Source organism: Desarmillaria tabescens (assembly GCF_030435595.1).
Source record: "Desarmillaria tabescens strain CCBAS 213 chromosome Unknown EV420scaffold_9, whole genome shotgun sequence".
NCBI classification, from domain to species: Eukaryota; Fungi; Basidiomycota; class Agaricomycetes; order Agaricales; family Physalacriaceae; genus Desarmillaria; species Desarmillaria tabescens.
This window is the reverse complement of record NW_026848308.1, coordinates 679,223-700,894: the sequence shown is the minus strand read 5'-3', so window position 1 is coordinate 700,894 and position 21,672 is coordinate 679,223. Positions and strand designations below refer to the sequence as shown.

Here is a 21,672-nt window from a genome sequence, read left to right as displayed (position 1 = left end):
ATGATACAACGGGGAACGGGGAACGGGGATCATGATCAGAAGTTGTGAAGGTGTCTGAATACATCTGCACAGGAATAGCGCTGTGACATAGATTGGTGGGGGTGGGGTAGAATTTTGATTATCGGCGAGCCAAAATACTAGTGGGCGAAAACTGGAAAACTGGATTGATTGGCCATCTCCGCTGATACAGCTCAGGTAAATAGAAGTAAACTACTCCTACCGACCTCGATGGCTCGTTGTGAGAAGTAATGACAGTCGTAGCAACATTATCTACTAGTGCATGAGTCCGAAATGACAGCGAATATGCACATTCCCTCTGAATCCTTCCGACTACCGTAATCCTGATCGTCGCAGACCAGCTGCGCTCGCTGACATCAGCTGCAGATGATGTCGACCCGGGATAACGAAGGGTCAAGAAATATGGCTGTCACGCTGCAATGGCTTTACAGAGTGATAAATGCCAATGGAGGTTGCAAGAATACATGAAACGAGAGGAAATGAACTGGGGGAGGTCCGCGGAATAGTCAGCTCCTTGAACGACATCACTAGCGACTTCGAGGTTAAGGTGATCTCCTCAAAGCCAAAGGAGAGTGATATCTTCCTTGACAAGGACAAGGGACTCGTGCTATAGGCGAAAATGGTGCAGCATCATGGAAAGACAGAGAGCTGCCATGTAAGACATTGCTGAGACATTGCAAGGAGAGCGCTTTTCAAAGTCAATGACGAGTTTGAGCTGAAGGAGAGAGTTGGGGATAAAGAAATGGCGAGATATAGAGTATTTGTGGTGGTGGTTATTCGTGGGACCTTTGCTCATGTCGCGAATGACTGGTAAACCAATAAGGTTTGGGTACCGACCAACGTACCATCCTACTGGCAACCAGGACAAGGCTTCAGTAGGTGTGCCACGAGCTGTTTTACGGTAGTGGTGGCGGTAGTGGTCGTGGTAGTGGTGGCGGTAGCGGTAGCGGTAGCGGTGGTGTTGGTGGTGGTGGTGGTGGTGGAAAATAATGATAGACAGAAGTATCCGGGCCGATGTACTTTCTTGTCGTTCCAACACGATCGATTCCAAGTTGATGTCTGCGCAGAGCTAAGGAAGAACGATAAGAAAGAGATCATGATACAACTGAAACGTTACCATTCACAGTGCTGGCATAATTGGTAGCCCATGCATGTCCGTTGTCGTAGTCGGCTTCCTATCTCCTTGGATTGTGTCCTGGGTGGTATTGACTGCTTCCGAAACTAAGTAAGCTTGGTAGTCGAGCTATGAATGGAGGACTTACACCTTCATCATTACGCGATCGTGCAAGGCTCCACCCGCCAAGGAGATCTCTATGAGAAGGGTAGCCCCACTATGAAGAAAGGAAGCTAGGTCGTGTAGCTATCACGACGAGTTCTTTCTTCCAGGATGACATTTAGCCTCAAGAAGGAGGCCTAGAAGCCCGAATGAGAGAGATGAAAACTACTCCGAGAATTTACCGACCATTGACTCCGGCTGCAAATGTGCGCTCCGGGGAAATTGAAGAGGGAACCACCTCGAGGCGACCTGATTCTCAGGGATGACCAATCTCCTCACACAGGTCGGCTTCTCTAGTGAATGGAATGCTGAAAAAGTACTAGTACTTGAACCACAGAATCAGAGATGATGGCACAAAACACGCACGTTCGTCCGGTATCCTCCTCGGCGCGAGCTTGTCTCCTTGAGCTTCGTACCTTTATCATTACGCTTCGCATTACACCATAGATCTTCATTCACACATGAGAATCCTATACTCTTTCGGATATCGTCCTCTACCAACGGTCGATGTTTGGGATTCGATAGGGGTTTGGGGGCCCTTTCTTGAAGTGGAGGCAGTCGTACCGTGCAATATTCCAAGAGGAAATGAGGCGGCAGAGAAATATTGACTTGATAGAGTCGTAAACGTCGCTTTCACGAGAAGAAAGGAAATGAGACAGATAAATCAGGCGCCGTAGGTGGCTGTGAAAATGTCAGGTGCACTTCGGACCGACGTAACCGGTGCCACGCAGCTAAATATCGTCGGTTGACTACCATGATACCTGGCTGGAGCTACTCTTTCCAGCAGATGAAGCCTGACGAACTGGCGGTATTATCCCTATTTTTTGTAACAAACGTTTCAGGTAAGCCGGCTTTATTATAGATACCTACTCACGGTACTTGCATCAGGAAAAAGCCTTTTGCTACGTACCCCCCACTCAGGTATACATAGTCCATGTATGTCCAGTAGCGCTCATAGAGGGTGCTCAGCAGTACGTACCAGTACGTAGCGCTCGGTATCTATTGCTGGGGACTACATATATAGTGGTATCCTTGGGCAGGACCTACGAGCACTACAGTCATTGTCAGTATTTATGACGTCTTCAATGGTAGTAAAAGCAGACAACAGTTGTCGGCTGACCTGAGACAATGAACAGTACTAGAGGAGGAACCTTGTTTAGCACACAGCTAAGAGTGAAGCACTAATTAAAAAAAGTCTGTAATCAGAGCATTATCCACGCCCTAGAACATACAGGACAATTACAGTGGATGCCATTGATATCCAGCGTGTAGCGAGGACTCTTCCGAGTTAACAGAAATTCGCCGTCCATTTGAAACTCCGACATGGCACGTGCACAACCAACAAGACCACGCCATCGGGTTCCGATCAAATCCAACCATCTTTTCTCCATCTCCTTCCACTTCTCCCACATCCTTTTTACTTGTTGCCGCCGCCATCTTGATGCGAATAGTCTGTCTTTGCTCGATGACTCTCCTTGCAATTTCGGTGACCCCTTAGGTCTGCGCACAGTGTGTGGTAACGTGTTCTGAATACCGTGAGTGCCGCAGCTATTCCTCATACTCAATCTCATTTAGCTTCGACGTGCAGACAGGATTTATTGTTTAAACTTAGTTGTTTGAAACTTTCAGTGAGTACCCGATTTAATTTGTGACTGACTACTAGGTCTCGTATGTTTTCGGAGGACTCGTTGCATTACTACCTCGGAAATTGGACCGGGATGTTCATATGCCCTGGTCCCTCCAACGTTTGCCATACCATATTTGAGATTCGGACCGACCTATAGACTGTAATGACTTCGTAACACGGGCATCTTGGTATGTGCGAGAATCCTGGTCCTTGTTTCGTCCTTATCGTTTTCTAGGTTTCTCCTAGTGACCCTAGACTAATGTGAGCTGCGTATTTTTCCAACTTTTGATGGCCTACTGACTTGCTCTTAGCGGCTGTCGGCTTCCATCTATTTTGCGGTCGCATGGTATAACAATATCAGTTGGGAATAGGACGTTTGAGGTAGTCTATTGCAGAGGATGCTATATTAACTCTCATATTGTAATGGGCCTACTAGTTTCAATACATTAAAATTTCCTTTTATTGTGGTCCGTCCTGTTTTGTGTGTAGAATACTAGTCTATGTTTTGCTAAGTACGGATCCAGTACTGCTACTGTCGAGCAGTTGTAGCCTGAGTGGGGCGCTACCATTCGCTACTGGCTACTACGTACCCTTAGTAATATGCTACAGGATGCTACATATGGGGGACTGTGCTACGGTGCTACCAGCACTACGTAGCATATATATCGCGATGTAGCAAAGTAGGTTTTTCCTGATGCGTGACTGTGGATAGTAACAGGGCAGGGCGACATTCTTCATCTTACATTGTAACGTTACGCGCCAGAGCTCAGCGTGCCTTGGCCTAACACTCCACTTTTTCTTTTCCCTAACGCAACGTAGATTAGTTTACACTTATTTACTGCCACTGAGCTAACATCAGCTGGTCTTCTGGTCTTCCTAACGGGCAGGCAGTTCCCAACGGCCTAATACGAGTAATGCAAACTGTCACGCTTCCCATCGATTGTCCTGCCCTCCCATCGATTTGACCGCTATGATACAGAAGAAAAACAAAGGAACGGTCCTGAAGGCACCAAAGTCAGAGGTATAATACATGTCTTCTTGGGTTCTTCATTCGCTTACCTGATTATTAGCCTTCCTGCAGCAAAACCAGACAAGGAGCAGCCAGATCGACTGTGATCAACAGAATCAACGAGTGTTTACCCAACGAACTTTTAGCCTACATCTTTGCCACTGCAATTAACAGCCTGTTTCCAATATCGCACAGCCCCTTCCTTGCTGTAGTATGCAGCACCTGTCGTCGTTGGCGGGATGTTGCTATCGAGGCATCTGAACTTTGGACTACCATTTATATACATGATCAAAGCCATATACCACCTGCCGAACTCTTCCTTGAACGATCAAAGACCCGGCTTCTGGATGTTGACGTCCAAGTCATCTTTGATCGAGGTGGGTTCTGGATGACTCCTGAGCCGGCCACTTTCAGTCGATCATCTGGGTTTCGAGTTGCGGAGTTGACGTCGGTCCATCTTGTGCGTACGAGGACACTTTCGTTGAGTGTCAGCGACACACAGGGTGCCGAATTCTTTTCTGTATTGTACCGACCGATGTCCACTCCGCATCTCGTTAGCCTTTCCATTGATGTCAAAGGATCGCCGCGAGGCGCTCCCCTCTTACTTGATTCCATTTACTCATTCCGTTCTAATGGGAGTAAAGCCTTACCCTCAAACACAGCATCAATCTCCCGCCTTACCAAGCTCGAGATCACAACTCTTCGACATGAAGATATGCGGATTATATTCATGTGCTTCCAGTCTCTCGAGACACTCATCCTGCCGAAATTTGGTCAAAATTGGAGTGGAAGCCGGAGAGAGAATCAACCCATCGTATTAGTCTCCAGCACGCTGCGATCGCTCGCAGTTCAGCTTGATCACACTCATAACAGGTTTTTGCGTGCACCGGGGAATTGTTCATGTGTCCTAGGCTCTCTTCGCTTTCCGAACCTCGAATATCTCGAGGTCCTAGGCGACAAGTCTTCCTACAATCCTAATCTCGGCAGTCACTTCAAAGACCTGTCGAAATTGCAAGCACTGCGTTTGCAGCGGTGCTCCATATCACCTGCTGATGCCGAGTTCTTCCGCTCTTTGATATCGTTAAATCGTTTGGAACTGGTGGACAACTTGAAAGGTGTGGAGGGGTTTGCAATACACTGCATAACAGTGTCCTTACCTTTTCCTCACCTGTCGTCTATCTTACTCAGTGGCAAATCAGGTCGAAGTCATGGCATATCCCAGTGGGTACGCCTAGCGCGGCTAGCTGTCCAGAATTATGGTTGTACCAGATTTTCTATCGAAGTAACGGCACAACATCGTCGCCGCATGTTGCTTGCGTTCCTTGGTCCTCAGGATGAGCGTATTCACGTTGAAACAACAGATCTTCCTCCCGGTTTGCTCTTTCCGCTTCCTACAAAAAAACTCTTCGACCAGTCAGACCATGACGAGGAAGATTATTACGCTTCCGACGTTGCTACCATTGATTCGTCCGACTATGAGTCCCTGGTAGAATATTAACGGGGCTTTGAACTGTAAGTTTACATTTCGAACTTTGTGTGCGAAGCGAAACATGATATTGACGAACCTTTAGTGAAAGGATGTAAGTATATAGACTGTTACATATTATGATTTCCTTTGGATTCGGAATGTATCAGAAACTTCAAAGGCGGTGCTGGTCTGTACTGGCCGCTGATCAATGGATAGCTGGGTAGGCTGGTAAATAGCGCTGTCTTCGACGTATTACTTCTCTAATGTTATTGGACATTGAGGAAATAAGTGTCGACTTGAGTCATAAACTGATATATATATATATATATAAATCGCTTGATGCCAACTACATCGAGTTATGGGACTGGTTATGCCACATACCTACCTATGGTCGACATTCTTGGGCAGATGGTCGTCGGTTGACGTCTACAATACCTTGCTTCCGAGTGAGCAGTTCTCATGCAGGTTTTGAGTTTCTCGCATATATAGATGCCTGCAACAGTTTGATACGTACCACTGTGTCCCGCGTTGAGTTTCTGTTTGATATCTTGAACAATGTTTCTCCCAGGTAGCATGCATAGAATAATTGACATGTATCACTGTTAACAAAGTTGATTGATTCAAAGCCAATGCAAACACTCGTCTCCAATTGATCAGTCCCTTCATCCTCGTCTTCTGTAAAGGTTTGCTGGCCGGACTCTGCCTGGAAGTTGATACAATTATCATTGTTGAATGCAGCACGAAACAATCTTCCGAAGTCTTCATCTATCGTTCGTCCTGCAAAGCTATCGTTAACTGACTGGACAATATCTCGGGAGGAAAGGGGGTAGCAGGCCTGCTTAAGGCGGTGAAAATATCGACTGGATGGACTCGTGATTCATGAACGTTGAACGTGAAACTGAGAGAACCCGAATTCGCATGGGTAGCTGTGAAATGGTCAGGTGAATATCACGTGCCACTTCGCGCGACGCGTTCAGTCAGATGCGCCGCCGGGTGCTATTTTAATTCTTACCCTTTCTTGCCGTTGCTGTATGTACTCCAATGCGCAATAGACAATTTTCCGAAAGCCTCATTTTCGTTCGTTCAGAGCTAACCTATCGCTAAGGCACTATCCCGGGTCCCCTGGTTAGTGACCGCCAGATGTCTAGCCCCAGATTGGCATTATCAGACAGTCAACAGTGACCGTAGTCCCTCTTGCTAAAACGGGAAAATGGTCAACAAGAATGACTATGTGAGATGTGTCGGATTCATTTTACTTGTATCTAGCGTATCTAGCAGGCATCAAGACTTTAGCAACACGCGCTTGTAACAACTACACTCTAATTCAACATCACGTCTCCGGTTCTTCTTCTAGTCGATAATTCTCCAGATAATTCAAATGCTGATATGCAGCATTGTCACCGAGCAGTTCGTCTCTGGCCTTTTCCATCTTGCCTACCCACGGGGACATCCATTGGTGTTTGGGGGCATTTTTCATCGTCATACGCTCCTTTGGATTCGAACGGAGGAGGGCCCGGACAAATCGTTTCCCTGCAGAGTTAAGAATCTGAGTCAGCGGATAACGCATTCGAGGGATGTGGCAATGGAATGTACCTTCTTCAAGAACCCGCGCTTTGTCCAAGAGATCCCATCGCATCAATGGATCCCAGTCATCTGGTCTCTGGTCGCCAGTGTCCAATCGTTCGATCGGCAAGGTCTCTGTGAACCTAGATGATGCAATGAGGGAAACGGGGAGGCGGAGAAGGGGAATAGAAGACCGACATCTGGAACACGATAACTCCGACACTCCAGCTATCCACGAGGTGGTCGTAACTACCACCATGTTGGCCCTGTTCTGAGGGCATGTACTCCGGCGTACCACATGCAGTCTAAAATCAGTCGTCAGCGAAGGAAGGGAAAGAGAGACAACGACCTTACCCGGAGCATGGTATGATCATCGACAATCTTAGCCATCCCAAAGTCAGAAAGCTTAACGATAGGAGGGACGTCTTTAGAGTCTTTAGACAGAAGGATGTTCTACGTAGTTGATTATCAGTCGGCAGAGACGTCTTTATCTACTAATGCATACCTCAGGCTTGATATCACGGTGCGTGACGCCCTGGATATGTAGGTACTAGCGCGCCACCATCAATTAAAGATGGAAGGAAAGAGTCGAAAAGTAACATACAGCAAGGGCGTCACAGATCTGCCAAATTATTTGCGTGGTCGGAGAAACGTCCATTGGCTACCGTGACGAGTACAGGAGGAGCGATGAACTTGGACGAATGGGAAGGGTCACGGAGTCTGGTCGCCGTGCATATCAACTAGGCGAGCATTGGGCGACGAGGTGGGCGAGTGTGTTTTCTCCGAGCAAGTAGCAAACTAGTAGTCGTCGCACTGGCAAGAGAAGGCAAATTTCATGCTTAGTCAGCCTCTTCGCAGCAACGTTGACGGTCTCATTCTACTTTGTTGGAGAGCCAATCTATGAAGGGAAGGAACGAGCGTGCGAGATACATGATCAATGATTCCCAATTAACAGTTCGCTCTGACTAGTCCTAGTCATGCGATGAAACTTGTCTCATTCCACCTCGCCGATCCCTAGGCCTCGGACGAAGCTACCCGCTCGCCGCTCGAGATGCGGCTATTGTATACGTACACGTACACGCTACCGCCCTTTACTAAGGCCTCATAATTCAGTTTTGTTCGCCCTCATGACGCTAGGGTTTCAAACTCATGATCCTCCCTCATGACACTCCAGACAGTTGTATGGTATTGAGCCGCGCACCTGGACCGAATTTATCATACAAAGACCGTCTATTCTATCTTAGCGTCTAAATCCAAATTCGTTGAAAGATGTAACCGGTGGTTTTTGGAAGTAATTCGATATCGAACTCGTCAATGTACCACTAGGGAACGTCCCAGACTAGGAAGGAAGATATCACCGGTTTAAGCGGGGTATAGATCGACCTTCTCCAAGCGTTGGCGTAGGTCCTGTGGTCTGGTGAGGAACCCTGCAGAGTCCAAGTTTCGGCATGAGAGTCGAAGAACGTTTTGGAGATGACTTATCCCCGGTAAAAAGGATCACGTTCTGGGGTGGGGGGAGAAGAGACGGACAGAGCGAATATACCTCATATGCTCCGGCTCCGCATGTCAATGGTATTCATGTACACGGAAAAGCTCCACTGAGAGATTGACTTGAGGGGAAGACTCCGCATAGATCGACCTTTCCCAAGCGTTGGTGGTCTATCTCTGGTGTGGACGAGTAGGATAGGGAGAGCGAATATACCTCATATGTTCCGGCGAGAGAAAATAAAACATGAGAGTAAAGAGGATTACAAGGGAGTAAGGGCGGGAAGGGCGAATATGCCTCATAACGACTCTCACAGACAGTATAAGTTGGGAGGTGAGCTATTCCTGAGAAGAGGGACCACGAGGGAGTACTTGGGACGGGGAGAGCGAATATGCCCCGTAACAATCGGCTCGGGTCTAAGTGGCGTATACGCTCACAGGCGAGAGAAGATATGAAAGTATTCGCGTACGTCGAAAAACACGCCGAACGTATCAGAAAGGTTGGCCCACGGAGAAGGATGGGAACTACGAGCAGGGTAGTTCCGGGATGTCGATGTGCACGTACGGAGACCGAGAGACGCGAAAAAGCAAAGGAAGAGACGGCGCACTGCTTCCGGACCATGGGCTGGGGTCTCGACCCGAACCACCCACGAGAGAGCGCCTAGCGGCACGACCACCATTCTCTACAGTGCATGACCTTCCTCCCTTGAGCCCAAATCTTGTCTGTCTTCCTCCTGTGCGTAGGTGGGAGCGTATATATCAGGGTAGCGGGCAACAGCAATCGTGATCATCACCCTGCCAACTCTCTAGCGGCCACAGCATTGCAACGAAGGATGTCGCGTAGGTGGGAGCGATGACGCATGTACATGCATGTATCAGGCAATAGGTCGCTCTGTTGGGAGTAGGTGATGGAGGAAGCACAATGGTCGTGATCATCAAAGGTCGCTGTGCATACATGTAGGAGAGTATGTGAGTTTGACAAGGTGTTCCATCATCGTGCAGTGGTGATGTAGGGATGATGTCGAGGAGGAGCGATCTTGCAAAGGGTGAATGTGATTGCATGGATAACGAACCAAAGGGAGAATCAATGATATCCAATTACAGTGCGCATGACCGTTGTGCAAGGCCCAATCTGTGCGTAGCAGTCGGAAATGCACACGGAGCTCGTGCATAGGAGAATCGTGTTGAATGCGCAGCTACCACGACGTTTCTTCAGGCTGCAGATGATCCGATAGTGCAGGAAGGAGGGGCGCTCCAGCCGGAATCATAGGGACAGATGCAGGTGAAGGCAGGAAGGACGTTGGGTCGTGGACGTGATATGGGCATTGGGTGACGAGGTTGTGCGAGTGACGCCGGCGAGGAAGTCTGGCTCTAGGACAGGTTTATGCCGAAGCCGCCTCGCAGGTATCACCGTCAAATCCTCATGCTAAGTCAGCCACGTTGTTCGGCAGTCATTCGGCCGGTTCTGCTGTTCGTGTTCTGCTGCTTCCTGGATTCAACATTTTTAGTACTCCTTTTCTTTTTGGATTTGATACCAAGCGTACTTGAATCGCGCGCACTACGTTGGAACCTGGAATTACCATCCGAATCTTATCCCTCACAGTCACAGAGAGTTCTTCGCATGCATATCGATAGGCCTCTCCAAATTCCATTTCTATTGCATGTATGCCACACAAGTCCAACCGTACGACGCTTTCTGTTCTGTCTCAGGTTTTCAGCTCCCTTCGCCTTTGGTTTTTCTGGTGTTTGACTTGCCTGAATCCTGCTACTGAAATTGAATCGGACCATCACCAATGTCGAGGGGGCATGTCTCTAGGACCGCATCGGATACCAATTATTGCGCTATTTTCTCTTTTCTGAGCTACGACCCAAGGGGATTCATTGAGCCCATAAGAGCGAGGATGAGGTTTAACCTGTCTTCGGACCAGGAAGGAGGGTTATTGTTTAGGAACAGAACACCTCGTACAGACCGTGACCCACAACGTCATATTCAAGTATCGCCCGGCAACTGTGAAATCAAAGCCGAAAGGAGAGCGACACAGTGCGCGCGCTATGGAAGGGAGGAACAGGACAGGACGCGTCGCGTCAGATGTGTAGTTCTCGTTGTCAAGTGCAGGACACAACTCCCGATGCAGATCAACACTCGGGCTAGCTGGTGTGCACGAGGTTGCTGAAACCCCGCGTTCCGGTACGTTTCTTCTACCCTGCGACGAAGCGAAAGCCTGGGATCCAGCAAACAAAGTACCATATCGCAGGGCACCGGTTTGTATCGTACGTATCTTCTACCCTGTGATGAAGCGAAAGTCTGAGATCAGTAGAATCCATATCGCAGGGCTCCAGTTCGTCTTTCCGGAGTGTAGGAATGGCGATCGCAAGAAGCGCAGTTCAGATGTCGTGTCCTGTGCAACGGCACCGGAATCCCTATGCTCGGAACTTGGCCTTCTCCATCCCGATGGAGGAAAGGGCAACGTCACACCTCCCTCTATAAACGGCCCACGGCTCGACTTCCTTCCTTCTAGCCAATGCACCAAGAAATAAGGTGTACTGCAGGAGGGCACTTTTATAACCTCACAGTGGGCGAACCTGATTTTGTATCCTGACAAGCAGCATAGCAAGGAAGGGCCTACTAGTCCTGCGCCTGTAATTTGTCCTTTCCCCGTCTCAACGGAGGAGAGGAAGCGTCCGTGATAGTCACCTGGTTTCCTGATGGCGCGACTCGGGGCTACAGAGTTAAAGAACGTTTTTGGAGGTGGTGTGAGCTGTGATCTACCCGCGAAGAATATCGAAGAGGGAGAATGGGGGATTGCGCGGGTAAGAAACAGAGCGTCAGAACAACTAGACCAGCCACGTGCATAACTATCTTCTCTCTCTCTCCCATACAATCTCACAAATCATTCATGACGACATCTCGAGAAACACGCACGTCTTCCGGTCTTCGCGTGCGCGTGAGGGCTAGAGAGAAATCATGTTTGTTCGATCGTCGGCAACTTGAAGTTCAGGAAGAGTCGTGCGTTCCACGTAGATCGCAGTGCATGAAGCAAGGAACGACGATCAAAGGGATAACCAACGACGTCGGCTGTGAAAGAACGAAGAGAATCAGCAAGAGAATCTGAGGCAGTGGAGACGGTACCGTACCATTCACTATCCCGGCGTAGTCGTGCCCTCTCACGCCTGTTATCGTGGGAGATTTCCTGTTTACTTGCTATTCCGCGAAGTTTGTAGTCGGAACTACAGGACCTGCTTCTGCGTACACCCCGTATCGTGCAAGGCTCTACGCGAAGGAGCTCCACAACAAAGAAGAGAAACTGAGTCTTGTTCAACGTGCCGCTATTGCAGACACGGACCGTGACCTGGATCACTTGAGGTCCTTTCTACCCCTCATTCATCAGAAGATACGTCTTGTGTTATTCGTGGCAACTCTCCTCTACGTGGACAGGCCTTGCGCAGTCGTACGAGAGTCGAAAAATATGATCTACCCCCATGAAGAGGATCACGTTCTGGGGTGGGGGGCCTAGGACGGAGAGAGGGCATATACCTCGCAATATGTTCCGGCTCGGGTCTACATGCACTCTTCTCTCACGGGCGAGAGAACTAGGAGATAAGGTATTCGCGTGGGGAAGGTCCACTGAGAAATGTTTGTTCGATTGTCGGCAGATCAGAAGGTGGGAACAATCGCAAGCCCAAGGAGAGCTGTACGCTATGTCCATAGCTATAAGATGACGTTCCATATACTAGTAGATTGGGTTGATTGTGACAGTACATGGTGTGGCGGGGGAGGGGATCATGATGCAGTGGAGACGCTAGCATTCATGTGGCTGTCATGGCGTTGCCTTCCTGTTTGTGAGAGGTCGTTTGTTGGATGCGTATATCGCCAGCCATGTGTATTCTTCTGGAAAGCGGGACTAGAGAATTGTGATTCGGTCGTCGGCAGATCCAGCCTTCCCCATCCCAATGGAGGAAAAAGAGTATGAATGGTTTCGCGAGTCGCGACGGCGGGACTCGCTCTCCAACAACGTAAACAGGTCCAATGTTCGGCGACGGCCCGACTTCCTCTCTGCGCAAGATTTTGTAGGCGGATTGATGATCTAGCACCACGTTCCGGGGTGAGGGAAGAGAGCGAACGGGCTTCGGCGGTATGACTCGGATCCTGGGGGTTGAAAAATAGACCACCCACGTGCGTGGATATCTTCTCTCCTACCCTGGAAGAAAGATGATCTCGCAATTCATTTAGAAGAGATAAACGGTTCCGATCATCGGTAAGGGTCCGCGATTTGGGTAGGCCTTTGTATCCTAACAATGCACAATTCCTCTATCGGTTCGATCGGGGGTAAGATTGAGGCAGATGATACAACGGGGAACGGGGAACGGGGATCATGATCAGAAGTTGTGAAGGTGTCTGAATACATCTGCACAGGAATAGCGCTGTGACATAGATTGGTGGGGGTGGGGTAGAATTTTGATTATCGGCGAGCCAAAATACTAGTGGGCGATAATGATAGACAGAAGTATCCGGGCCGATGTACTTTCTTGTCGTTCCAACACGATCGATTCCAAGTTGATGTCTGCGCAGAGCTAAGGAAGAACGATAAGAAAGAGATCATGATACAACTGAAACGTTACCATTCACAGTGCTGGCATAATTGGTAGCCCATGCATGTCCGTTGTCGTAGTCGGCTTCCTATCTCCTTGGATTGTGTCCTGGGTGGTATTGACTGCTTCCGAAACTAAGTAAGCTTGGTAGTCGAGCTATGAATGGAGGACTTACACCTTCATCACATAACTTTTATACGTGATCGTGCAAGGCTCCATTCGCCAAGGAGATGTCTACGATAAAGACGGCTCCACTAAGAAAGGAAGCCAAGTCGTGTAGCTATCACGACGAGTTGTTTCTTCCAGGATGACATTTAGCCTCAAGAAGGCGCTCTTTGAGGCCTAGAAGCCCAAGAATGAGAGAGATGAAAACTATTCCGAGAATTTACCGACCATTGACTCCGGCTGCGAATGCGCGCGCGGGGAAAATTGAAGAGGGAACCACCTCGAGGCGACCTGGCTCTCAGGGTCCAGATAACGACGTGACCAATCTTTTCACACAGGTCGGTTTCTCTAGTGAATGTCCTTTCCCGTGAACGCTGAAAAAGTACTAGTACTTGAACCACAGAATCAGAGATGATGGTAAAGAACACGCACGTTCGTCTGGTATCCTCCTCGGCGCGAGCTTGTCCCCTTGAGCATTGTCCCCTTATCATTACACTATAACTCTTTATTCACACATGAGAATCCTATGCTCTGTTCCTCTGTTCGGATATCGACCTCTACCAATGGTCGGTATTTGAGATTTGATGGGGGCCTTTTCTTGAGGTGGAGGCAGTCCTACCGTGCAATATCCCGAGGAGAAATGAAGCGACAGCAATATTGACTTGATAGAGTCGTAAACGTCGCTTTCACCAGAAGCAAGAAAGTGAGACAGATAAAGTTGGTTCTGAATTTGGCAGTTGCATAGTTGGCTGTGAAACGGTCAGGTGCACTTCGGACCGACGTCAACCGATGCCGCGCGTTGCTAAATATCGTCGGTTGACCACCATGATACCTGGCTGGGACTGCCCTTTCCAGCAGAGGAAGCCTGAGGGACTGGTGGTTACTGGTGGTATCATTCCAACCTTTTGTAAACCAACGTTCTCAGGTAAGCCGGCTTTGTTATAGATATTTACTCACGGCCAGTTCACGGTACTCGTAACTGTGGATAGCAGGGCAGGGCGATACTCTCCATCTTACATTGTAACGTTACGCGCCAAATCTCAGCGTGTCTTGGCCTGACACTGCCCTTTTATTCTTACCTACGACGAACTACCGACGTAGATTAGTTTACACTTATTTACTGCCAATGAGCTACATCAGCTGGTCTTCTAGTCTTCCTAACGGGCAGGTAGTTCCTAACAGCTCCCAACAACCTAACACAAGTAACGCAAACTGTCATTCTTCCCATCGTTTGTCCTGCCCTCCCATCGATTTGACCGCTATGATACAGAAGAAAAACAAAGGCAAAAAACGAGATACGGTCCTGAAGACACCAAAGTCAGAGGTATCTTACATGTCTTCTTGGGTTCTTCATTCGCTTATCTGATTATTAGCCTTCCGACAGCAAAATCAGACAAGGAAAAGCCAGATCGACTGCGATCAACAGAATCAACGAGTGTTTACCCAACGAACTTCTAGCCTACATCTTTGCCACTGCAATTAACAGCCTGTTTCCAATATCGCACAGCCCCTTCCTTGCCGTAGTATGCAGCATCTGTCGTCATTGGCGGGATGTTGCTATCGAGGCATCTGAACTTTGGACTACCATTTATATACATGATCAAAGCCATATACCACCTGCCGAACTCTTCCTTGAACGATCAAAGACCCGACTTCTGGATGTTGACGTCCAAGTCATCTTTGGTCGAGGTGGGTCCCGGATGACTGGGCCGGCCACTTTCAATCTATCACCTGGGCTTCGAGTTGCGGAGTTGACGTCGGTCCATCTTGTGCGTACGAGGACACTTTCGTTGAAGGTTGGCGACATCCAGGGTGCCGATTTCTTTTCTTTATTTTACCGGGCGACGTCAACTCCGCATCTCGTTAGCCTTTCCATTGATGTCAAAGGATCGCCGCGAGGCGCTCCCCTCTTACTTGATTCCATTTACTCATTCCGTTCTAATGGGAGTAAAGGCTTACCCTCAAACACAGCGTCAATCTCCCGCCTTACCAGACTCGAGCTCACAACTCTTCGACATGAAGATATACGAACTATATTCATGTACTTCTCGTCTCTCGAAATACTTATCCTGCCGAAATTTGGTCAGAATTGGATTGGAAGCCGGAGGGAGAATCAACCCATCGTATTAGCCTCCAGCACGCTGCGATCGTTCGCAGTTCAGCTTGATCACACTCATAACAGGTTTTTGCGTGCACCGGGGAATTGTTCATGTGCCCTAGGCTCTCTTCGCTTTCCGAACCTCGAATATCTCGAGGTCCTAGGCGACAACTCTTCCTACAATCCTAATCTCGGCAGCCACTTCAAAGACATGTCGAAATTACAAGTACTGCGTTTGCAGCGGTGCTCCGTATCACCTGCTGATGCCGAGTTCTTCCGCTCTTTGATATCGTTAAATCGTTTGGAACTGGTGGACAACTTGAAAGATGTGGAGGGGTTTGCAATACACTGCATAACAGTGTCCTTACCTTTTCCTCACCTGTCGTCTATCTTACTCAGTGGCAAATCAGGTCGAAGTCATGGCATATCCCAGTGGGTACGCCTAGCGCGGCTAGCTGTCCAGAATTGTGGTTGTACCAAGTTTTCTATCGAAGTAACGGCACGACATCATCGCCGCATGCTGCTTGCGTCCCTTGGTCCTCAGGATGAGCGTATTCACGTTGAAACAACAGATCTTCCTCCTGGTTTGCTCTATCCGCTTCCTACGAACAAACTCTTCGACTGGTCAGATCATGACGAGGAAGATTATTACGACTCCGACGTTGCTATCGACTCTATCTATGGGTTTGATTCGTCCGACTATGAGTCCCTGTCAGAAAATTTAACGGAGCTTTGAACTGTAAGTTTGCATTTCGAACTTTGTGTGCGAAGCGAAACATGATATTGACGAACCTTTAGTGAAAGGATGTAGTAAGTATATGGACTGTTACATATTGTGATTTCCTTCGAATTCGGAATGTATCAGAAACTTCGAAGGTGGTGCTGGCCTGTACCGGCCGCTGATCAATAGATAGCTGGGTAGGTTGGTAAATGGCGCTGTCTTCGATGTATTACTTCTCCAATGTTATTGAACATCGAGGAAATAAGCGTCGACTTGAGTCATGAACTGATATATATAAATCGCTTGATGCAGACTACATCAAGTCATGGGACTGCCATACCTACCTATGATCGACATTCTTAGGCAGATGGTCGTCGGTTGATGTCTACGATACCTTGCTTCAGCGGTTCTTATGCAGGTTTTGAGTTTCTCGCATATATAGATGTCTGCAACAGTTTGGTACGTACCACTGTGCCTCGTTTTGAGTTTCTGTTTGATATGTTGAACAACGTTTCTCCCAAGATAATTCATATGTATCACTGTTAACGAAGTTGAATCATTCAAAGCCGATGCAAACACTCGTCTCCAATTGGTCTTCCCTTCATCTTCGACCTCTGTAAAGGTTTTGCGATCCGGCTCGGCCTGGAAGTTGATACAATTATTGTTGAATGCAGCACAAAACAATCTTTCGAAGTCCTCGTCTATCGTTCGTCCTGCAAACCTATCGTTAACTGACTGGGCAATATCTCGGGAGGAAAGGGGGTAGCAGGCCTGCTTAAGGCGGTGAAAATATCGACTAGATGGATTCATGACTCATGAACGTTGAGAGAACCCGAATTTCGCATGGGTGGCTGTGAAATGGTCAGGTGAATATCACATGTCGTTTCGCGCGACGCGTTCAGAGTCAGAAGACGCGCCGCCGGGTGCTATTTTAGTTCTTACCCTTTCTCACCGTTGCTGTATGTACTCCAATGCGCAATAGACAATTTTCCGAAAGCCTCATTTTCGTTCGTTCAGAGCTAACCTATCGCTAAGGCACTATCCCGGGTCCCCTGGTTAGTGACCGCCAGATGTCTAGCCCCAGATTGGCATTATCAGACAGTCAACAGTGACCGTAGTCCCTCTTGCTAAAACGGGAAAATGGTCAACAAGAATGACTATGTGAGATGTGTCGGATTCATTTTACTTGTATCTAGCGTATCTAGCAGGCATCAAGACTTTAGCAACACGCGCTTGTAACAACTACACTCTAATTCAACATCACGTCTCCGGTTCTTCTTCTAGTCGATAATTCTCCAGATAATTCAAATGCTGATATGCAGCATTGTCACCGAGCAGTTCGTCTCTGGCCTTTTCCATCTTGCCTACCCACGGGGACATCCATTGGTGTTTGGGGGCATTTTTCATCGTCATACGCTCCTTGGGATTCGAACGGAGGAGGGCCCGGACAAATTGTTTCCCTGCAGAGTTAAGAATCTGAGTCAGCGGATAACGCATTCGAGGGATGTGGCAATGGAATGTACCTTCTTCAAGAACCCGCGCTTTGTCCAAGAGATCCCATCGCATCAATGGATCCCAGTCATCTGGTCTCTGGTCGCCAGTGTTCAATCGTTCAATCGGCAAGGAGTCTGTGAACCTGGATGATGCGATGAGGGAAACGGGGAGGCGGAGAAGGGGAATAGAAGACCGACATCTGGAACACGATAACTCCGACACTCCAGCTATCCACGAGGTGGTCGTAACTACCACCGTGTTGACCCTGTTCTGGGGGCATGTACTCCGGCGTACCACATGCAGTCTAAAATCAACCGTCAGCAAGGGAAGGGAAAGAGAGACAACGACCTTACCCGAAGCATGGTATGATCATCGACAATCTTGGCCATCCCAAAGTCGGAAAGCTTCACGATAGGAGGTACGTCTTTAGAGTCTTTAGACAGAAGGATGTTCTACGTAGTTGATTATCAGTCGACGGAGACGTCTTTATCTACCAATGCATACCTCAGGCTTGATATCACGGTGCGTGACGCCCTGGATATGTAGGTACTAGCGTGCCACCATTAATTAAAGATGGAAGGAAAGAGTCGAAAGTAACGTACAGCAAGGGCGTCACAGATCTGCCAAATTATAAATTTCGCATCACTCTCATCGTTGACCGAGCCAGCATTCATATAGTCCAACAAGTCTCCCCCAGGAACCAATTCCATGACCAAATCTACCCCACTACTGAGTTCCACCATCAATTATCACAAGATCAAACCACTCACTCAATGTCCCATCGTGTTCATGATAAAAAGCATCCTTCAACCTGCATATATTCGGATGATTGAGATTACTCATGATATTCACTTCCCTGGCCATGAGAACGATGTTTCCGACAAAATCTTTCCCGAAAGCCTTGGGTGGGGAAATAACCTTGATAGCGACCCATTCGCCCGTGGCGAGACACAGTCCTTTGCTCACCGTGCCGAACCCGCCGCTCCCAATCTCGTGGGCGATATCATAGTAGAGATACATTTCGCCGCGCTCGTACTCCCGTAGGTCGGTTGTATGCGTACGAAAGGTAAACCCTAGGGTTGAGAGTGAAGAAGCGAAGAAGGACAGATGCAGGTTTACTTACGATAATCCTCCGAGTCCTGCGGCATGGCTGTGCCAAAAGCGACCTGGTCCCCGTCGTGAAGGAGCTGTTTCTTGCCTTTTCCAACCAGCCCTCCGTTGATCTAATATACAATGCAACTATTAATGAACGCTCGCATGCAGGGACTAGAACGAACTAACCCATGTCCCATTGCTCGACATATCCTCCAACACGACAGATTTGTTCTCCCATAGAATTTCACAGTGCCGGTTGCCTAGAAACACGTCGTCGTGAAGAACCAGGAAGGACGCTCACAAAAATACTTACTAATTCTCGCACCCGGAAGAACAAAGTCATTCACCTGGGGGTGCCGCCCAATCTTGATAAAGGTACGGAACCTGAAGAAATCCATCCGGTATAATTTGCCGTCCAGAGGCTGAAGTGAACCCCACAGGTCGTGCTCGATAAAGTTGGGAATGCTCATAACTGAAATGTTCGATGAGGAAGTGGAGGGCTTGAAGCTTGAATATGAATGGTTAATAAGGTCCCGCCACTTTTATAGCCCACCGCGTAGCCACCCCTTTGTTTGGCACGTGGGACTAGAAGAACAAAGACAAGAATGCCACTGCGCCCCGACCAGCGAATTCGAAAGTGGCTGCTGACGTGAGCACCGAGCAGTGAGCAACGAGGCTGCCGGTACATTCTTCCCCAATCCTCTTGACCTTCGTTTGAAGACGTTTTTGCCGTCGCTCCCTCTCACCTTAAGGAATGTTGGTCCCTGCACTATCGTACACGAGTTTGAGTTATCATCACGTCTTGGAAAGAAAGAAGAGTACCTCTAACATCTTTTGCTAACGCGAGAGCCGTTACCTTTCAAGTGCATCTGTGCGTGTCTGCGGCGATAGGAAATATAGGCTGCGTCGAATTGTGTTTTGTTCGATATCAGATAAAATTCTCCCTTGCACTACCGTGATAGCTGCAAGGTAAGTTAGTCTAGTGGTCGTGCCCACGCCCATCCAAGTGTCAACTCTAGCAACGGCGAATTAATGACCGTAGCCTTGTAGAAGAAGGAATCTGTCATCCTTCTGGGACGATAAAGTTTCAATCCGTTGCGCTCTTGACATCGGATGCGGTTTATCCAAGGCTCTCGATGATTAATACCTGTTGGTCATGATATCCAGTCTCTTTCCACGGGTGAAGACAAGAATCATTGCTGTCAATTGATTGATAGTATAACAATGTTACGCAGACTGCAGTAGTTCTAAACAAAGAAATCGTTGTCAGCTAGGGATTTCCAAGAACAAACGCGGTGAAACAAACAATTAGGTCGCTTTCTCTACGTTCAGTCCCCAGACCCGCCTGTATTCGTCTGAATATCATCAGGATCCTGCAGATCCCGACGAAGGCCCTTTCTGAGTACCCTTCCTTAACTCAGCCTCGAAGGCCGCCAACTTTTCCTTGAATACTTTCTGGATACTTTCTTTGAATTGAGGCGCCTTAGCCTGAAAGAGAAGGTCAGAGGGTCGTCAGAAAGAAGAATGGCAACCTACTGCAATTGCGGTCGCGGTACTGTCCTCCCACGAGATTCTTTGAAAATCGAACTTGGCCAACGTGGGTTCAGAGTCAGCATCTTCCGTTGTAGGATCGAACAGAAACTTGAAGCCTGCAGCTCGAATATTGCGGGGACTAAGACGGGTGAGAAAGTGCCGGTTCGACTTAGAGATATCACTCACGTCCTTTCCATGTCCTTCGCCCACAATATGAGTGTATCGAGAGCGACTTCAACACACTTCTCGAACGTTTTCTCGTAAGCGGCAACCCCGCTGGCCCCGCGGAATGCCCCAGCTTCGTTCAAGGCAGGAATGTAGCGGTCAATAGTTAGATACTTTTTATGCGCCTTTCCTGGAGCTGGCCTATAAGACGGGAGAAATGAGTCCAAGAATGATTATCGCCGGCCACTGTGCGTACATTCCAGATACCGAGATTGATACCAATAGAATGAATAACCAGGTCAGATAGAGACGCATGAGACACTGCGAAGGTGGGTGAGCGAGGACGATAGGGAGAGAACCAGCTCTACTGACTATCGGTGCACAAGCAGTGATATATAATGCCGCATCTGCGAGGATCCAGAGGCGGTGAACATCGTGCGGATTGTACTACGTTGTTATCATACGATGTGCATACGGGAAAAACACGAATGCAGGATTCTTGCGAGGTATACCTAGTCTTGCAGGCGTCATCTAGAGACACGGGATGTGGGTAAGGATAAATATGTTCAGAAATGCTTCTTACGAACGTAGACAGCATCATATCTCGGTGATGGCTTTTGACGACGACATGGCAGATCATGGCTCGACCACCAAGGCATATACTCCGCCACATCGCGCATTGACGTCGTGACATACAGGCAGTGAAGCAAAGCTACATCAAGTCCTGTATGCATACAAGTTGTCAGAACGTACAGGAATGTGGCGCCTCATCTCCAGAGATGGAAATTTCGCCGGATGCAAGAGAACTAAGGCTTACCCGAGTCTTGGCTCGCAAGGCTGTGTTATTGGAAGCTCTTGGGCTTCCATTGCACCGTTATGCGCTACCCGGACAGTGTCCAGATATGACATTCGTCTCTGAGATCATGGAAGTCCGGATATGCAAACCTGATAATCTAACATTATCTTGTAGGAAGTTACTAGGATGTCGTATGCTGCTATGAAGGACGATGAGCCTAAAGTGATGCGTGAGTCCTAGAACCGACAAAGAGAACGCAATCCCCATTTGCCCCATTCCGACTACTGCAGGTGAAGAAGCCATGCTAGTAGGTGCTCTTTGGAGACAGTCTGCTTGCTTCACCGCCTGCCTGAGGAAATAGTCGATTATTTGGTCAGGTAAAACAGATCGTTTCCATATATTGACGTCCCGCGACGATGGGGCGATGATAGAAGTAAATTTGCAATTGTAAAATGGTTTCCTCGAGCTCTGGACTGAAGACAATCTCTTTTCAGTTTGTTCTGAGAAACGATGCACAGTAGTACGTACTGAATTCAAAAGCAAAACGTCAGGCTAGCACGCCTTAGCAA

At 48.3% G+C, this 21,672-nt stretch overlaps 7 protein-coding genes across 7 annotated transcripts; 3 read left to right on the top strand and 4 right to left on the bottom strand.

Annotated features, from left to right (window-relative positions):
• The first annotated feature begins 3,569 nt into the window (after nucleotides 1-3,569).
• EV420DRAFT_1761651 (uncharacterized protein) lies at nucleotides 3,570-5,694 on the top strand. Its single transcript, XM_060480673.1, has 2 exons — nucleotides 3,570-3,942; nucleotides 3,992-5,694. The coding sequence occupies exons 1-2, from the start codon at nucleotides 3,892-3,894 to the stop codon at nucleotides 5,426-5,428; spliced, it is 1,488 nt and encodes a 495-aa protein (XP_060334039.1). The 5' UTR covers nucleotides 3,570-3,891; the 3' UTR covers nucleotides 5,429-5,694.
• Nucleotides 5,695-6,610: 916 nt separating this feature from the next.
• Nucleotides 6,611-8,001, bottom strand: EV420DRAFT_1745835 (kinase-like domain-containing protein). The gene is made up of 6 exons (XM_060480149.1): nucleotides 7,566-8,001; nucleotides 7,467-7,511; nucleotides 7,316-7,414; nucleotides 7,160-7,266; nucleotides 6,992-7,104; nucleotides 6,611-6,928 (listed from the first exon to the last, which is right to left on the bottom strand). The coding sequence occupies exons 1-6, from the start codon at nucleotides 7,617-7,619 to the stop codon at nucleotides 6,729-6,731; spliced, it is 618 nt and encodes a 205-aa protein (XP_060334038.1). The 5' UTR covers nucleotides 7,620-8,001; the 3' UTR covers nucleotides 6,611-6,728.
• A 486-nt stretch (nucleotides 8,002-8,487) lies between these two features.
• Nucleotides 8,488-9,524, bottom strand: EV420DRAFT_1524670 (uncharacterized protein). The gene has a single exon (XM_060472351.1). It carries the CDS (start codon nucleotides 9,066-9,068, stop codon nucleotides 8,538-8,540), a length of 531 nt encoding a protein of 176 aa, XP_060334037.1. The 5' UTR covers nucleotides 9,069-9,524; the 3' UTR covers nucleotides 8,488-8,537.
• Nucleotides 9,525-9,607: 83 nt separating this feature from the next.
• On the top strand, nucleotides 9,608-10,513 carry EV420DRAFT_1524667 (uncharacterized protein). The gene is made up of 3 exons (XM_060472350.1): nucleotides 9,608-9,935; nucleotides 9,991-10,147; nucleotides 10,202-10,513. Exons 1-3 carry the CDS (start codon nucleotides 9,831-9,833, stop codon nucleotides 10,216-10,218), a joined length of 279 nt encoding a protein of 92 aa, XP_060334036.1. The 5' UTR covers nucleotides 9,608-9,830; the 3' UTR covers nucleotides 10,219-10,513.
• Nucleotides 10,514-14,327: 3,814 nt separating this feature from the next.
• On the top strand, nucleotides 14,328-16,035 carry EV420DRAFT_1639641 (uncharacterized protein; the record flags this gene model as incomplete). The annotated part of the gene is made up of 2 exons (XM_060476997.1): nucleotides 14,328-14,525; nucleotides 14,575-16,035. The coding sequence occupies 2 exons, from the start codon at nucleotides 14,328-14,330 to the stop codon at nucleotides 16,033-16,035; spliced, it is 1,659 nt and encodes a 552-aa protein (XP_060334035.1).
• A 1,149-nt stretch (nucleotides 16,036-17,184) lies between these two features.
• EV420DRAFT_1734757 (kinase-like domain-containing protein) lies at nucleotides 17,185-19,079 on the bottom strand (the record flags this gene model as incomplete). The annotated part of the gene is made up of 10 exons (XM_060479991.1): nucleotides 17,185-17,480; nucleotides 17,544-17,656; nucleotides 17,712-17,818; nucleotides 17,868-17,966; nucleotides 18,019-18,063; nucleotides 18,117-18,232; nucleotides 18,285-18,587; nucleotides 18,638-18,737; nucleotides 18,796-18,869; nucleotides 18,923-19,079. 10 exons carry the CDS (start codon nucleotides 19,077-19,079, stop codon nucleotides 17,281-17,283), a joined length of 1,314 nt encoding a protein of 437 aa, XP_060334034.1. The 3' UTR covers nucleotides 17,185-17,280.
• A 763-nt stretch (nucleotides 19,080-19,842) lies between these two features.
• EV420DRAFT_1186052 (uncharacterized protein) lies at nucleotides 19,843-20,784 on the bottom strand. The gene is made up of 6 exons (XM_060466263.1): nucleotides 20,680-20,784; nucleotides 20,564-20,628; nucleotides 20,329-20,508; nucleotides 20,146-20,281; nucleotides 19,916-20,097; nucleotides 19,843-19,856 (listed from the first exon to the last, which is right to left on the bottom strand). The coding sequence occupies exons 2-5, from the start codon at nucleotides 20,620-20,622 to the stop codon at nucleotides 19,975-19,977; spliced, it is 498 nt and encodes a 165-aa protein (XP_060334033.1). The 5' UTR covers nucleotides 20,623-20,628; nucleotides 20,680-20,784; the 3' UTR covers nucleotides 19,843-19,856; nucleotides 19,916-19,974.
• Between the last annotated feature and the right edge of the window lie 888 nt (nucleotides 20,785-21,672).

Coding starts and splice junctions, on each gene's coding strand:
- EV420DRAFT_1745835 (XM_060480149.1), bottom strand. CDS start 7,619: ATGGACGTTTCTCCGACCACGCAAATAATTTGGCAGATCTGTGACGCC. Junction 7,512..7,565: donor AGATCTGTGACGCCCTTGCT/GTATGTTACTTT, acceptor GTGGCGCGCTAG/TACCTACATATCCAGGGCGT. Junction 6,929..6,991: donor AGCGCGGGTTCTTGAAGAAG/GTACATTCCATT, acceptor TTAACTCTGCAG/GGAAACGATTTGTCCGGGCC.
- EV420DRAFT_1186052 (XM_060466263.1), bottom strand. CDS start 20,622: ATGCGTCTCTATCTGACCTGGTTATTCATTCTATTGGTATCAATCTCG. Junction 20,282..20,328: donor GCGAAGGACATGGAAAGGAC/GTGAGTGATATC, acceptor CACCCGTCTTAG/TCCCCGCAATATTCGAGCTG. Junction 20,098..20,145: donor GTACCGCGACCGCAATTGCA/GTAGGTTGCCAT, acceptor CTTCTCTTTCAG/GCTAAGGCGCCTCAATTCAA.
- EV420DRAFT_1524667 (XM_060472350.1), top strand. CDS start 9,831: ATGCCGAAGCCGCCTCGCAGGTATCACCGTCAAATCCTCATGCTAAGT. Junction 9,936..9,990: donor TGTTCGTGTTCTGCTGCTTC/CTGGATTCAACA, acceptor TACCAAGCGTAC/TTGAATCGCGCGCACTACGT.
- EV420DRAFT_1524670 (XM_060472351.1), bottom strand. CDS start 9,068: ATGGTCCGGAAGCAGTGCGCCGTCTCTTCCTTTGCTTTTTCGCGTCTC.
- EV420DRAFT_1761651 (XM_060480673.1), top strand. CDS start 3,892: ATGATACAGAAGAAAAACAAAGGAACGGTCCTGAAGGCACCAAAGTCA. Junction 3,943..3,991: donor TGAAGGCACCAAAGTCAGAG/GTATAATACATG, acceptor CCTGATTATTAG/CCTTCCTGCAGCAAAACCAG.